The 14,262-nt window shown below is 36.8% G+C and overlaps 1 protein-coding gene across 1 annotated transcript in view; it reads right to left on the reverse strand.

The window, feature by feature from the left end:
* The window catches only part of KIZ (kizuna centrosomal protein), a 126,102-nt gene that overhangs the window by 67,666 nt on the left and 44,174 nt on the right, over window positions 1–14,262 (reverse strand). Inside the window, 1 exon segment of the mRNA XM_077750154.1 lies at window positions 14,240–14,262. This exon segment is cut by the window's right edge and continues 3 nt beyond it. Coding sequence (XP_077606280.1) covers window positions 14,240–14,262 — 23 coding nt within the window.

A 14,262-nucleotide genomic window follows, 5' to 3' on the forward strand; every position in this document is an offset into this window, starting at 1 on the left:
TAAGAACAAATATCTGAAGGCATCATTACATCTGAATGAATGCTGAATTTATATATATATATATAAATTACAAATTATATATAAATATATAATATATAAATATTATGTATATATATAATACATATGTTTTCAGCTCTTAAAGTTAATTTAGGGTAAATTCTAAAGGAACACAGTTATAACCTATGACTCCTAGCAATTATGATTTTCAGCAGCAATCCTTTCTCAGATATAAAAACTTTCTTCCTAAGTTTAACTTTGAAGAGGGGCTAAATTAACATCACTGGATGTGATTCAATCTATGTGGATCACATTTTTATGACCTTGGGAAACCAAGGCTTTCATCTGACTTAACTTAAAAAGCAGCATTACATTTTGCTTTTAGTCATACTCCGGGTGGGAGCAGGGGGGAGAACAAAGCAACTTTGCAAGTACTTTGTTCAAGTTTGAAGAAAGGCACATAGCTCTTCACCAGATTATTTGAGACTGGAAGGCACAAAAATCAATATGGACAAAGCAAAAGATCAAACTGCCATGGCTTACTTTTCTTTTCTTTTTCAATTAAAGAATCTAATTTGCTTCCCAAACTTTCTCATTCGACCTTTTGAAATAGTATTCTCAATGACACTCCAGTTATTTAGGCAGGAGAGGGTTACTGGGAAAGAGCCCAGGGTACCAGTTAGGACCACAGACTGTGAAGGTAGCTGCATTCAAAGTGCACTGAGATGCTTTTAAACTCTGAACATAACCTCTCTCTGTCTGTTTTCTCCTCTGTAAAATGGTGACAGTAGGAAAAAATGGATTTACAAAGCTGTTAGAACAGTGCCCAGCACTGAGTTGATGCTACTGAAGGATACCATCATCATTATGATTGTGACTTGGGTGACAGAGTACAGAAATTGAGAGCATGAATTCTGGCATCTGACTTTCAGTATGGATGCGAGCTACACCTCTGACTAGTTCTATGACCTGGGAAGGTTACTCTGTCTTTCTAAACCCAACTAAAACACTCCACTTGAACCAACAGCACAACTTCTCAGTTCTCCTCGTTCTTCCCTGCAGCCTGTCTCAGACTCCTTTGTTGGTTCCTTCTGATCATCTTGACCTTGAATATGGAGTCAGGCTTGGGTTCTTTTCCTATTTATAATCACTCTGGTTATAATGGTTTCTGGGTATATGATTTAAAAATGCATTTATACTCTGATGATTCAGTAAAGTTGCAGAATACAAAAACAACTCCATTGACAATAGAGTTAAAAAGAAAAAATATTTAGAAATAAACTTTACCAACAAGGCAAAGGGCCCATACACTGAAAACTACAAACCACTGTTGAAAGAAATTAAAGAAGGCACAAATAAATGGAAAGACACCTCATGTTCCTGGATTAGAAGACTCCATATTGTTAAAATGTTCAAATTACCCAAAATGATCTACAGATTCAACATGATCCCTAACAAAATCCTAAGGGCATTTTTTTAAGAAATAGAAATAGAAAAAAACAAACAAACAACCCTAATTCATATGGAACTACAAAGGACTCTGAATAGCCAAAGTATACTGAGAAAAAAGAACAAAGCTAGAAGACTCACACTTCCTGATTTCGAGGCATATCACAAAGCTACAATAATCAAAATAGTATGGTACTGGCAGAAACACAGGCATATGGCCAAGAGGAATAGAGCCCAGAAATAAAGCCATGCATATGGAGCCAATTGATCTCTGGTCAAGCATATACAATGGGGAAAGATAGTCTCTTCAACAAATGGTGATGGGAAAACTGGATATCCATACACAAGGATGAAACTGGATGCTTATCTTTTTTTTTTCTTTTTGAGAGAGAGAGAAGCGAGAGAGTGTGTGTGCACAAGTGAGAGCAGGGGAAGAGAAGCGAGAGAGGGAGAGGGAGAATCTTCACCAGGCTCCACTCTGAGCATGGACCTCACAACTGTGAGATCATGACCTCATGACCTGAGCCAAAATCAAGAGTCAGACAGATGTTTAACCAACTGAGTTACCCAGGAGCTCCCGGACCCTTATCTTATACCACACACAAAAGTCAATTAAAAATGTACTGAAATGTAAACATGAGATCTGAAGCTCTAAAACACCTAAAAGAAAACAAGGGAACAGCTTCCTCACATTCACCTTAGCAATTATTTCTTGGATATGACATCAAAAGCACAGGTAGCAAAAGCTAAAATAGACAAGTGGGAATAAATTGAACTAAAAAGTTTCTACATGGCAAAGGAAACAATGAACTGAGTGAAAAAGCATCCTATGCAATGGGAGAAAATATTTGCAAAACATATATATGATAAAACATTAATATCCAGAATATATAAGGAACTCCAACACCTTAATTGCAAAAAACCAAACCAAGTTTAAAATGGGCAAAGGATTTGAGGGGTGCCTGGGTGGCTCAGTTGGTTGAGTGTCCAACTTTGGCTCAGGTCATGGTCTCATGGTTTGTGGGTTTGAACCCTGTGTTGGGCTCTGTGCTGACAGCTCAGAGCCTGAAGCCTGCTTCAGGTTCTGTGTCTCCCTCTCTCTGCCCCTTCCCCACTCAGGCTCTGTGTCCCTCTCTCTCTCAAAAGTAAATAAACATTCAAAAAACTTTAATAAAAATGGGCAACGGATTTGAATAGATATTTCTCAAAAGAAGACACAAATGACCAAGATATATATGAAAGGATACTCAAGATACAAATGACTAAAATATATATGAAAGGATATATATGAAAGGAACTGCAAATTAAGACCACAATGAGATATCACTTCAATGCTGTTAGAATGGCCATTGTTTTGGGGGACAAAAAGGCAAACAGAAAATAACAAGTGTTGGTGAGGACACAGAGAAACTAGTTTCTTGCTCACTTGAAAGGAGTGTAAAATGCTGTAGCCACTACAAAAAGCAGTATGGAGGTTCCTCAAAAAAATAAAAATAGAACTACCATATGATCCAGCAATCCCACTTCTGAGTATTTATTCAAAAGACCTGAAATCAGGATCCCAGAATGACAGCATCACTCTCATGTTCATTGCAGCATTATTCACAATAGCCAAGAGGTGGAAAAAAAACTCAATTTCATGGAGGTGAATAGATGGAGAAAATCTAGTGTGTATATACAGAATGGAATATTATTCAGCCATTAAAAGAAGGAAATTCTGTCAGATGCTACAACATGGATGAACCTTGTGAACATTATGCTACAAGAAATAAGCTGGTCATAGAAGGACAAATACTGCATGATTCCACATATATAAGATATCTAAAGTAGTCAAACTTAGAAGCAGAAAGAATGGTGGCTGCCTGGGGCTGGAGGAGAGGTCAGTGGGGTTTGCTGTTCAATGAGCATGAAGTTTCAGTTATTCAAGATGGAAAATTTCTAGAGATATGCTATATAACATTATGTTATAGCCCCCACCAGTCTCTCCTTCAGCAACCTTCAATTTGTTCTCTGTATTTAAGAGTATCTTATGATTTGCCTCTCTCTCTGCTTTTTATCTTATTTTATTTTTATTTCTCTTCCCCTATGTTCATCTCTTTTGTTTCTTAAATTCCACATGAGTGAAATCATATGATAGTGTCTTTCTCTGACTTGACTTATTTCATTTAGCATAATACACTCTAGTTCCAACCACGTTGTTGCAAATGACAAGATTCCATTCTTCTTAATCAATGAATAATATTCCATTGTGTGTGTGTGTGTGTGTGTGTGTGTATCTCACATCTTCTTCATCCATTCGTCAGTTGATGGACATTTGGGCTCTTTCCATAATTTGGCTTTTGTTGATAATGCTTCTATAAACATTGGGGTGCACGTGTCCCTTTGAATCAGAATTTTTGTATCCTTCATATAAATTCCTAGTAATGAATTTGCTGGGTCATAGGGAAGTTCTATTTTTAACTTTTTGAGGAAACTCCATACTGTTTTCCAACAGTGCAAAAGGGTTCCCCTTTCTCCATAACCATGCTAACATCTGCTGTTTTCTGAGTTGTTATATTTTAGCCATTCTGACCAGTGTGAGGAGGCATCTCATTGTGGTTTTGATTTGTATTTCCCTGATGATGAGTGACACTGAGCATCTTTTCATGTGTCTGTTAGCCATCTGGATGTCTTCTTTAGAAAAGGGTCTATTCATGTCCTCTGCCCATTTCTTCACTGGACTATTTATTTGGGGGTGTTGAAATCTTGATAGATTTTGGATACTAACCTTCTATCTGATATGTCACTTGCAAATATCTTTTCCCAATCTTTTGGTTGCCATTTATTTTTGTTGATTATTTCCTTCATTGTGCAGAAGCCTTTTATTTTGATGAGGTCCTGATAGTTCATTTTTGCTTTTGTTTCCCCTGCCTCCAGAGACATGTCTAGTAAGAAGTTGGTGTGGCTGAGGTCAAAGAGGTTGTTGCTTGTTTTCTCCTCTAGGATTTTGATGGTTTCCTGTCTTACATTTAGTCTTTCATCCATTTATTAAATTGTCACAACCCCGCAGTGCACTGTATCGAGCTTTGGGCCTAGCAAGCATTCAAAATATTTCAGTTCAAAATGGAATTATAGAATGTGATTTTTCAATTATGGTACTATAATTAGAAGGGAGAACAGTTTGATTTTTCCATACAGGGCTTTAAAGAAAATAATTAATTTTAAATGGTCTACCTAATTTCAAAACCAAAAATGCAAACATCAGACTCAAAACAAAATACCTGTGATGGCTTCACAAGTAGACAGAACAAAGCAGAGGAAAGAGTCAATGGGCCAATAGATATGTTAGTATACAAACCTGTCAAAATGAAATGCAAAGAGAAAGAAAAATGAACGATGACAAAAAAGGAACAGAATATCCAACAACTGTGGGACAATTACAAAGGGTGTTAACATACAAATAATGGGAATATCTGAAGAAGGAAGAGAAAGGAGCAAAAGAAATATTTGAAGTAATAATGGCTGAGAATTTTCCAAAGTTTACAAAAGACACCGAACTACAGACCTAGGAAGCTCAAAGATGAAGCAGGATAAATACCAAAAACAAACAAACAAACAAACAAACAAAAACCCTTTAGGAATATCATGAAAATCCTTAATGTATACACCTAATAATAAAGCATCAAAATACATAGGCAAAACTGGTAGAACTGCAAGGAGAAATAAGTAAATCCACCATTACAGTTGAACACTTCAACGCACCTATGTCAGTAACTGGCATATCCAGCATGTAAACAAGCAGCAAGGATATAGCTGAAGTGAAGAGCACCATTAATCAACTGAATCTAATTGACATTTACAGGATACTCCATTCAACAACAGCAAAATACACATTCTTCTCAAGCTCAAATGTAACATTTGCCAAGGCAAACCATATTCTAGGCCATAAAACACATCCCAAAGAAGTTAAAAGAACATAAGTCAAAGAGAGTATGCTCTCAGAATACAATAGAATCAAACTAGAGATCAATAACAGAAACATAGAAAATCTCAAAATATTTGCAGGTTAAAGAACACATTTCTAAAGAACACATGGGTCAAAGAAGAAGTTTCAAGAGAGATTATTATTTTGACTGAGTGAAAATGAAAGCACAACTTATAAAAAGTTGTGGGATACACCAAAAGCAGGGCTTATAGGGAAATTTATATCATGGAACACATATATATGAAAAAAAGAAAGATCTAAAAATGAGTAATCTAAGCGTCCAGCTTAGGAAACTAGAAAAAAGAAGGGCAAATTTTCCAAAGTAAGCAGAAGAATCATAAAATTTGGAGAAGAAATCAATGAATTTGAAAACAGGAGAACAATAGACAAAATTAACAAAACAAAAAACTGGTTCTTTGAAAAAAAAAAAACCCAATGAAATGGATAATTCTTTAGCCAGGTATATTAATCTTCTCAGGTTGCTATAACAAAATAACACAAACTGGGTGATTTAAACAACAGAAATTTATTCTTCACAATTCTCAAGGCAGAGAAGTCCAAGATCAAAGTGCTGGCTGATTTAGTTCCTGGTGAAACTTGCAGATGGCCACTTTCTCACCGTGTCCTCTCATAGCTGGAAAGAGCTCTGTTGTCTCTTCCACTTCTTATAAAGCCTGCAGCCTTATGAGATTAGAGCCTCACCTTTATGAGCTCATCTAACCTAGATCACCTCCTCACTGTATTGTATATCTCCAAATACAGTCACTTGCAGCACTAGAGTTTCAGCATATGAATTTGGGGGGACACAGACATTCAATCCATAATACAAGGCTAACCAAGAAAAAAAAGAAGATATACAAATGCCGGAATGAATGACAGACCATTATTATTGATATCATGTACATTAAAGAGAAAATAAAGGAATAGTATGAGTAACTCTATACTTACAAATTTGATAACTCAGATGAAATGAACCAATTCCTGGAAGGATACAATATATAAAATCTTACCCAAAAAGAAACAGAGAATCTGAATAGAATTATATATGTTAAAGAAATGGAATAATTGATAATCTTACAGAAAAGAAACTACCAGGGCCAGATATGTTCACTGGCAAATTCTACCAAACATTTAAAGAAGAAATGATACCAATTCTCTACAATCTCTTTCAGAAGATAGAAGCCAAGAGAATACTTCCCAACTTATTATATAAGGTGAGCATTACCTTAACACCAAAACCAGATAAAGACATTATAAGAAAGGAAAACTACAGATCAGTATCTCTCATGAATACAGATGCAAAAATCCTCAAAAATATATTGGAAAACTGAATGCAAGAATGTATAAACTAATTACACACCATGACCAGTTGGATTTTATCCCAGGTATATCTCTGATTCAACATTTGAAAATCACTGAATATAATCCATCACACCCAAAGCTAAAGAAGAAAAATCATGGTTGTACCATGCAGAAAAAGCATATAACAAAAGTCAACATCCATTCACAATAAAAACTCTCAGCAAACCAAGAATAAAGGGGAATTTCTTCAACTTGATAAAGAACAAGTGTTCTTCAATAGATAAAGAAAAAACCTATAGCTAACATATTTAATGTGAAAGAAGTAGATGCTTTACCAGATCAGCAACAAGGCCAGGATGTCTCCTCTCACCACTCCTATTTAACATTGTGCCAGAAATCCTAGCTAATGCAGTAAGAAAGAAAATAAGGGGTGCCTGGGTGGCTCAGCTGGTTGAGCATCCGACTTTGGCTCAGGTCATGATCTTATAGTGAGTTTAAGCCCTGCATTGGGGTCTCAGCTGTAGCACAGAGCCCACTTTGGATCTCTGTTCCCCTTTCTCTCAGTCCCTTCCTCACTAACTTTCTCTCAAAAAATAAATATTAAAAGAAAATAAAAGACATATAAATTGGGAAGAAAAAATAAAACTGTCTTTATTCACAGATCACATACTTGTCTATGTTGAAAATCCCAAAGAATCAAAAATAAAATATTCCTGAAGCTAACAATAATATAGCAATAATTATAGCAATGTTGCAGGATATAAGGTTAATCTACAAAAGTCAATTGCTTTCTTATATAGTAAAAATGAACAAGTAAAATTTGAAATGAAAAACATAATATATTTACATTAGCACAAAAAAGAGAAAAGTACTTAAGAATTGGTCTAACAGTTTATATACAAGAACTACATGAAGAAAAGTACAAAACTGATGAAATAAGTCAAAGATCTAAATAAAAGGTATTCCATGTTCATGGGTAGGACGACTTAACATTGTTAAGATGTCAGTTTTTCCCATCTTGAATTCCCAACTCTGGATTCAATACAACATCAATCAAATTGCAGCAAGTTATTTTTCTAAATATTGATAAACTGATTCTAAAGTTTATATGGAAAAGCAATAGATGCACACAGAGGAGTCAATACAGTACTGAAGAAGAGCAAAGTCAGAGGACTGATACTACATGAACTCAAGATTTATTATAAAACTAACATAATAATGACAGTTACCGGTGAGAACAAACAGATCAATGGAACAGAACAGAAAACCCAGAAGTAGACCCACACAAATAAAGTCAACTATTTAACTCTTCAATGGAAAAAGGATAATCTTTTCAACAGACGGTACTGGAAAAAATGACATCCATAAGCAAAAAGACAAAATGAATCTGTACACTGACCTTATGCCTTTCACAAAGATTAACTCAAAATGGATCACAAATCTAAATGTAAACTGCAAAACTGTAATATTTCTAGAAGATAACTTAGTAAAAAATCTAGGTGACCTTAGATTTGGTGATGAGTTTCTAGATACAATACCATAAGCCCAATGATAGAATAAAATTGGTAAGTTGGACTTTGTTAAAATAAAAAACTTCTGGGGGCCTCAAGATAGTGACAGGGGATGCGAGCAGCTAAGACCTGCAGTACTGGTGGGCAGGCACTCACTGCTGGGGTCAACTGCACTGGGAGAGGCTAAATAAAAAAGAAGAAAAACCAAAAAAGTTTTTGAAAAAGACACTGTCAAGAGAATTGAAAGACAAGCTACAGATTGGGAGAAAATATTTACAAAACACATTAGCCCCCTGATAAAGGACTTGTATCCAAAATATGCAAAGAATTATTTAAGTTCCACAGTTAGAAAACAAATAATCCAATTAAAAACTGGGCAAAAGAACTGAACAGATACCTCATCAAAGAAGATATACAAATAGTAATTAAGTATATGAAAAGATGCTCACCATCATGTCATTAGGAAATTGTAAATTAAAACAATATACCATTGTGTACCTATTAGAATAGTTAAAAAAAAACCCTGATAATACCAAAGGCTGACAAGGATATTTACTGATGTCTACACAAAAACCTGCATATAATTGTTTATCGTGTCTTTTTTCATAATTGACAAAATGTGTAGGTCACAAAGCTGCCTTCAATAAGTAAATGGACAAATAAACTATGGTATATCCAGGTAACAAAATATTATTTATCACTAAAATGAAATCAACTAGTAAGCCATAAAAAGACGAGAAATAATTTAAAATGCATATTGCTTGGGGTCTCTGGGTGGCTCAGTAGGTTAAGCGTCGGACTTTGGCACAGGTCATGATCTCACAGTTCATGGTTGGGCTCTGTGCTGACAGTAGGGAGCCTGCTTTGGATTCTGTCTCCCTCTCTCTCTCTGCCCCTCCCCCTCTCATGCTCACTCACATACTCTCTCTCTTAAAATTAAATAAATAAGCATTAAAAAAATTTAAATGCATATTGCTCAGTGAAAGAAGCCAATTTGAAAAGGCTATATACTGTATGATTCCAAGAATATGACATTCAGGAAAAGGCAAAACTATAGACAATAGAAAAATCAGCAGTGACCAAGGGTTTGGGTGAGGGGGTGGAAAGAAAGATAAGGAGACAGAGCATAGGGGTTTTTAGGCAGTGAAGGTATTCTGTATGATGTAAAGGTACATATATGACACTATGCATTGTAAACAAAGCAAAACCAAAAAAAACATCAATACATTGCTTCATTCACTAGAGAAGGCACCAGAGAAATACTGTTTGCATGAGAAACTGGTTGTTGAGTGATACAGATGTGCACACCCATTTTTCTAAGGTCCCTAACAGCAGACCATGTTCCATGCTTGCTCAGCTGCATGTGGCCATGTGTGAAAATGCACTTGCTCAGATGGTGAGGGTACAGGGCAAGAGAAAGCATAGGTTGGCTGCTGGGTTGCTCAGTTTGCCACCCTAGCACCATGTACTCCCACAATGGACCCTGAACACACCTGATTTAGCCTGTTTTGGGTCACTATGGGTAGTGACTTCTACCCATAAAATCCTTGCAAAGATACAATCCTTGATTCCAATTTTTCATTTGGATCATAACTGCTGCATAACAAATTACCAGAAATTTCACTTACCATAAACCTTTCTCACAGTTCCTGTGGGTCAGAGGTCTGGGGCTAGGTTAGAGGAGTCTTAATCTCAGAGTCTCACCATGCTGAAATCAAGTTGCTGGCCAGGTCTGCAATCTTGTCTAAGTCTGAGTCCTCCTCCAAATTCACTGGTTGTTGGCAAATGAATTTCCGGCCAACCATTTCCTACCATGAGGCCTTCTCCACAAGATGACAGTTTGCTTTTTCAAGGCAAACAGGAGGGTGTATCAGCTGCTTTGAATCCCTGACTTCAGTAAGGGCTTTTTGATTAGCTCAAAAGCAACTGATTTGCGTCTTTATTATATTTGCAAAATTCTTGATATCTGTCATTTAACAGAGTAATTGTGTGTGTGTGGGGGAATCCATAAGATGCACAGTCCTGCCCACACTCAAGGCAAAGGGATTACACAGAGTACACACCAGGAGGCAGGACTCTGGGGAGCCACCTCAGAATTCTGCCTACCTCGTGGATAATTAATCCTGACAAAACTAATCATGTCAGATTAATTCTCCTAAGTGAAGTTACTCACCATACTATCCTTCAGCAGTTGTGCAAAAGATAGAAAATGAACTCAATTCATTAACCAGATATTCTAGGTCTGTTCTCAGTCATGCCTCAGGCACCATTTTAAACCTTTACTTCAAAGTGTCCTGTTCACTGAGCCTCAATCACACTCTTTGCTCTGCCCTCCCATCCCCTCTGTGCTCTCAGCATCTACATGCCTGCTAGCACTCTTCTCGGAGACCTAACTCACCTCTTCCCACCTCCTTCTTACAACAGACTTCAAGATGACGCATCAGCCCCTGTATAAAACCTTTTCTGACCTGTGGACTCATGCTTAACTTAACTCTCATTTGAATTTGTCCTAAAATACTGTGGAGGTTTGCAAAAATTGACCATAAACTGCCCATCCCTGTGTGTCCCCTCTTTTGTAATATGACTCTGCCACTTATCAAGAGGTGGACTCCATGACTTTTCCACCTGTTGACTCTGGGCTTGGGCCTTGTGCCTTTCTTTAGCCACAGTACACTTACAAACATGACTCAGGCAGACACTATAAAAGCATCTGGGCACTGGGGCTTGCCCTCTTGCTGTCTTGGGAACTCTGCTACCACCACGAGGTAACAGGCTAAACTATTCTCCCAGATGAAGAGGAGCATGTGGGCAAATTATCCCTGAGGCCCCAACTGACACTGGGCCAACCACCTGACACATGGAAAGCGGTAAATGTCTGGTGTTTTATGTCACGGAGGATTGTACCAATGTTTGCAGCAAACTATTTACTCTTTAAGAATAAAAAGATTCTAGGGGATCTAGGGTGGCTCAGTCAGTTAAGTGTCCGATTTTGGTTCAGGTCATGATCTCATGGTTCATGAGTTCGAGCCCTGCATCAGGCTTTGTGCTGACAGCCCAGAGCCTGAAGCCTGGAGCCTGGAGCCTGTTTCAGGTTGTATGTCTCCTTCTCTCTCTGCTCCTCCCCTGCTTATGCTCTGTCTCTCTCAAAAATAGAAAATAAAAACATTTTAAAAAAAGAATAAAGAGATTCTAGGTCTTCCTTTTGACATTTTTAAAAACTCAGCTTTATTTTAGTATGCTTTCTTGTGAGAAGGGTTAATTATAACTTGCTATGAAGGAATTGTGCATGAAGTACAGCCTGGTTTTCAATATCTGGAAGTATCCATGGGAGTGGGTCATGAAGCATCTCAAAAACAGTTGGCTTTTAGGTAGAAGCAATCCAATCAACAGATGAATGGATATATGGATTGTGGTATGTCCATACACCAGAATATTATTTATAAAACAGAATGAAATTCTGATATTCCCAACAACATGTATGAACCTAAAAGATCTTACAGTAACTGAAATAAGCCAGACACAAAGTGCAAATAATGTATAATTGCCAACAGAATAGACAAATTCATAGACAGAAAGTAGATTAGAGGTTACCAGAGACTGGGAAGAATGGAGGGAGGGAAGAATGGAGAGTTACTGCTTAATGCTTATGGAGTTTATATTTGGGGTGAGGAATAACTTTTGGAAACAGACAGTGGTGATGGCTGCACAGTATGGTGAATGTAATTAATGTCATTAAATTATATGCTTAAAATGGCAATTTTAAAATGTTTTTTACATTTTAGCACAGTTTTCACAAATTGGTAATGTAATATACCCCAAACCCTTGGATTATATACTTTAAATGGGTGGGCTGTATGGTATGTGAATTATAGTTCAATAGAGCCATCAAATTTTTTTCTAAACAAAACAAACAAAAACCAAACAACACAACAATAATCCTTGGCCTCACTTTTCCCCTCACATGGAAGCTATCCAGAATATTGTATTCCTCTTTTCCCCTTTACTGCCAGGAAGCTTAAGACCAAGTTTCATGTACAAACACAGCAATTTAGCAGGCCATAGATGTGCTAAAACATAATAACTATCATCATCATTATCATCAAATCAGACAGTCCAGTTTCCTGTTTCTATCTTTCTATGTGTCTGCCTTTGTCCTATCTCTCATCTTTCTTAACTAAAATTTGTTCAAGGGACTTTTCTCCAAGTCCCAAAAAGACCCTAAAGTTAACTGAGATAATGAACCTTTGAGGTCACAGTGTCAGTTCTGTAAATACAACGCTATAGCCCCAGATTAATAATCAACCTTCAGAGCAAGGAAGAACAACTCATGCTAAAGAATAAATAAGAGAAAGCAGGGCCTACAAAGCAGTGGGAAGGTCAGCAGGTTAACCAGCATCATTTAAAAGCACTTCCAACCTATTCTTGGGGAATACTTTCACCACAGAAAATCAATAGGCTGAAATTTGATAGCACAGACATCAACCACTGCTGACAGACCTTTTATTCTGGGGGCATTCTTTTAAGACAAATATTCAAAAGTTCTCCAAATGACCATATTTCCCAGTAAGTTTTGGAAAACCATATTCCAAAATTCCAAGGAGCTTGGCTTTAAGGTCATGGGAAAAAGTCATTCACATAGGAGAAATGGGGATAGAGTGTTCTTAATTCCACACACATCCTCGTCTTTCTCATCTCAGGAAAAGACTAATCTCGAGTAAGGACACTAGCACATTAGCCCCCTTGGTAGCCTACCAAAGTGCTAACTTGATCAATGGATTGCTATGAAAAGGATCCTTTGAATACAAAACCCAAAATAGATGATTTTATCTCTGGTAATAAAGTTTCCAGTGGTGTAGTATAAAATAACTGTACCTCTTTGATGACAGAGAAGTCTTATGACTAGAAAAACTCACTTGGCTTGCCTCCACAATAAGTAAGGACAGGAAGTTTGTCAGTTCTTCCATCCATAGTACAAGTACTTTGTACTCAGTGTGCTCTTAATAAATCTTTCTTGAACTCTTGGAGTCAAACTATAAATTAAACTTTTCACCATAATTAGATTATGAATGGTAAAAAGCAATATACTGAAAGGTACAACAGTGCTCTCAAAGAGAGTATATATCCCAATATGCAACAATGCCTACTTGTCTTTTCACTGGTGCTGAGACCATTGAAAAGAGTGACATTATCATAGTTTAAGAGAAAGTTCTGGGGGTAGCATGGAGGTGAGGGAGGCAGGTCTGCCCCCATAGCACAAATGTCACTCCTATGCCCCTGCCTTGGTTTCCTCATTCTTAAAAGATGGCATCTACCTTAGGTTGTTTACTTAGGTTTCTTCTACCCCCACAAGACATGTGATCCTATTAGTGCTATTTTTCATTGGAGAATTGGTTTCCTAACAGTTTCAATGCTTTCTACATAATTCTCCCCAGTATCTCCAGTCAATAGTGAAAAATCATATGTGAGCTTTTATGAGTTGTATATAAGAAGTGCTCAGAATGTATAACATGAATGTTGTTCCTATTTAATATTAAAGATTCCAGTGTCTTCATTCAAAAAACGAAAGCTGACTTGGAAATATGCTTGGCAGAACTTTTAAACTCATGTTTAACTGTAAGACACAGTGGCAAGGAATAGAAGGATTAAGCAAATTAATTAGATACAAAGTTCTTAGCCTCTAAAGCTGAACTCCTAGTAAGTTTAACTATTTGTCACCTTCTGTGCTACCACAACTTCAAAATGATTTACTTTCTAGAATGCTGGAGGGCAGGGTGTGGGAGGGAATGACTTATGAATTAACCAGGGATTGTTTGGATATAATTATAAACTGCCAATCACGTTATTTTGTTAAAAAAAAAAGAAAATTAAACGTTATCTAAAAGACTGTTTATGAGACTTAAGGAACTTACACATCCATGCCTGAAGGTTCAATAATATATTCCCAGTGGAACGGTCTCTAAAAATGTCTATAATTAAAAACAGAACAGTAAAAAAAAAAAAAAATTGAACGGCTTACTCTCTTGTTGGTGAGTTAGTGGC

The sequence above is a fragment of the Crocuta crocuta genome, unplaced genomic scaffold (assembly GCF_008692635.1).
Source record: "Crocuta crocuta isolate KB4526 unplaced genomic scaffold, BGI_CrCroc_1.0 scaffold209, whole genome shotgun sequence".
Lineage (NCBI taxonomy): Eukaryota > Metazoa > Chordata > Mammalia > Carnivora > Hyaenidae > Crocuta > Crocuta crocuta.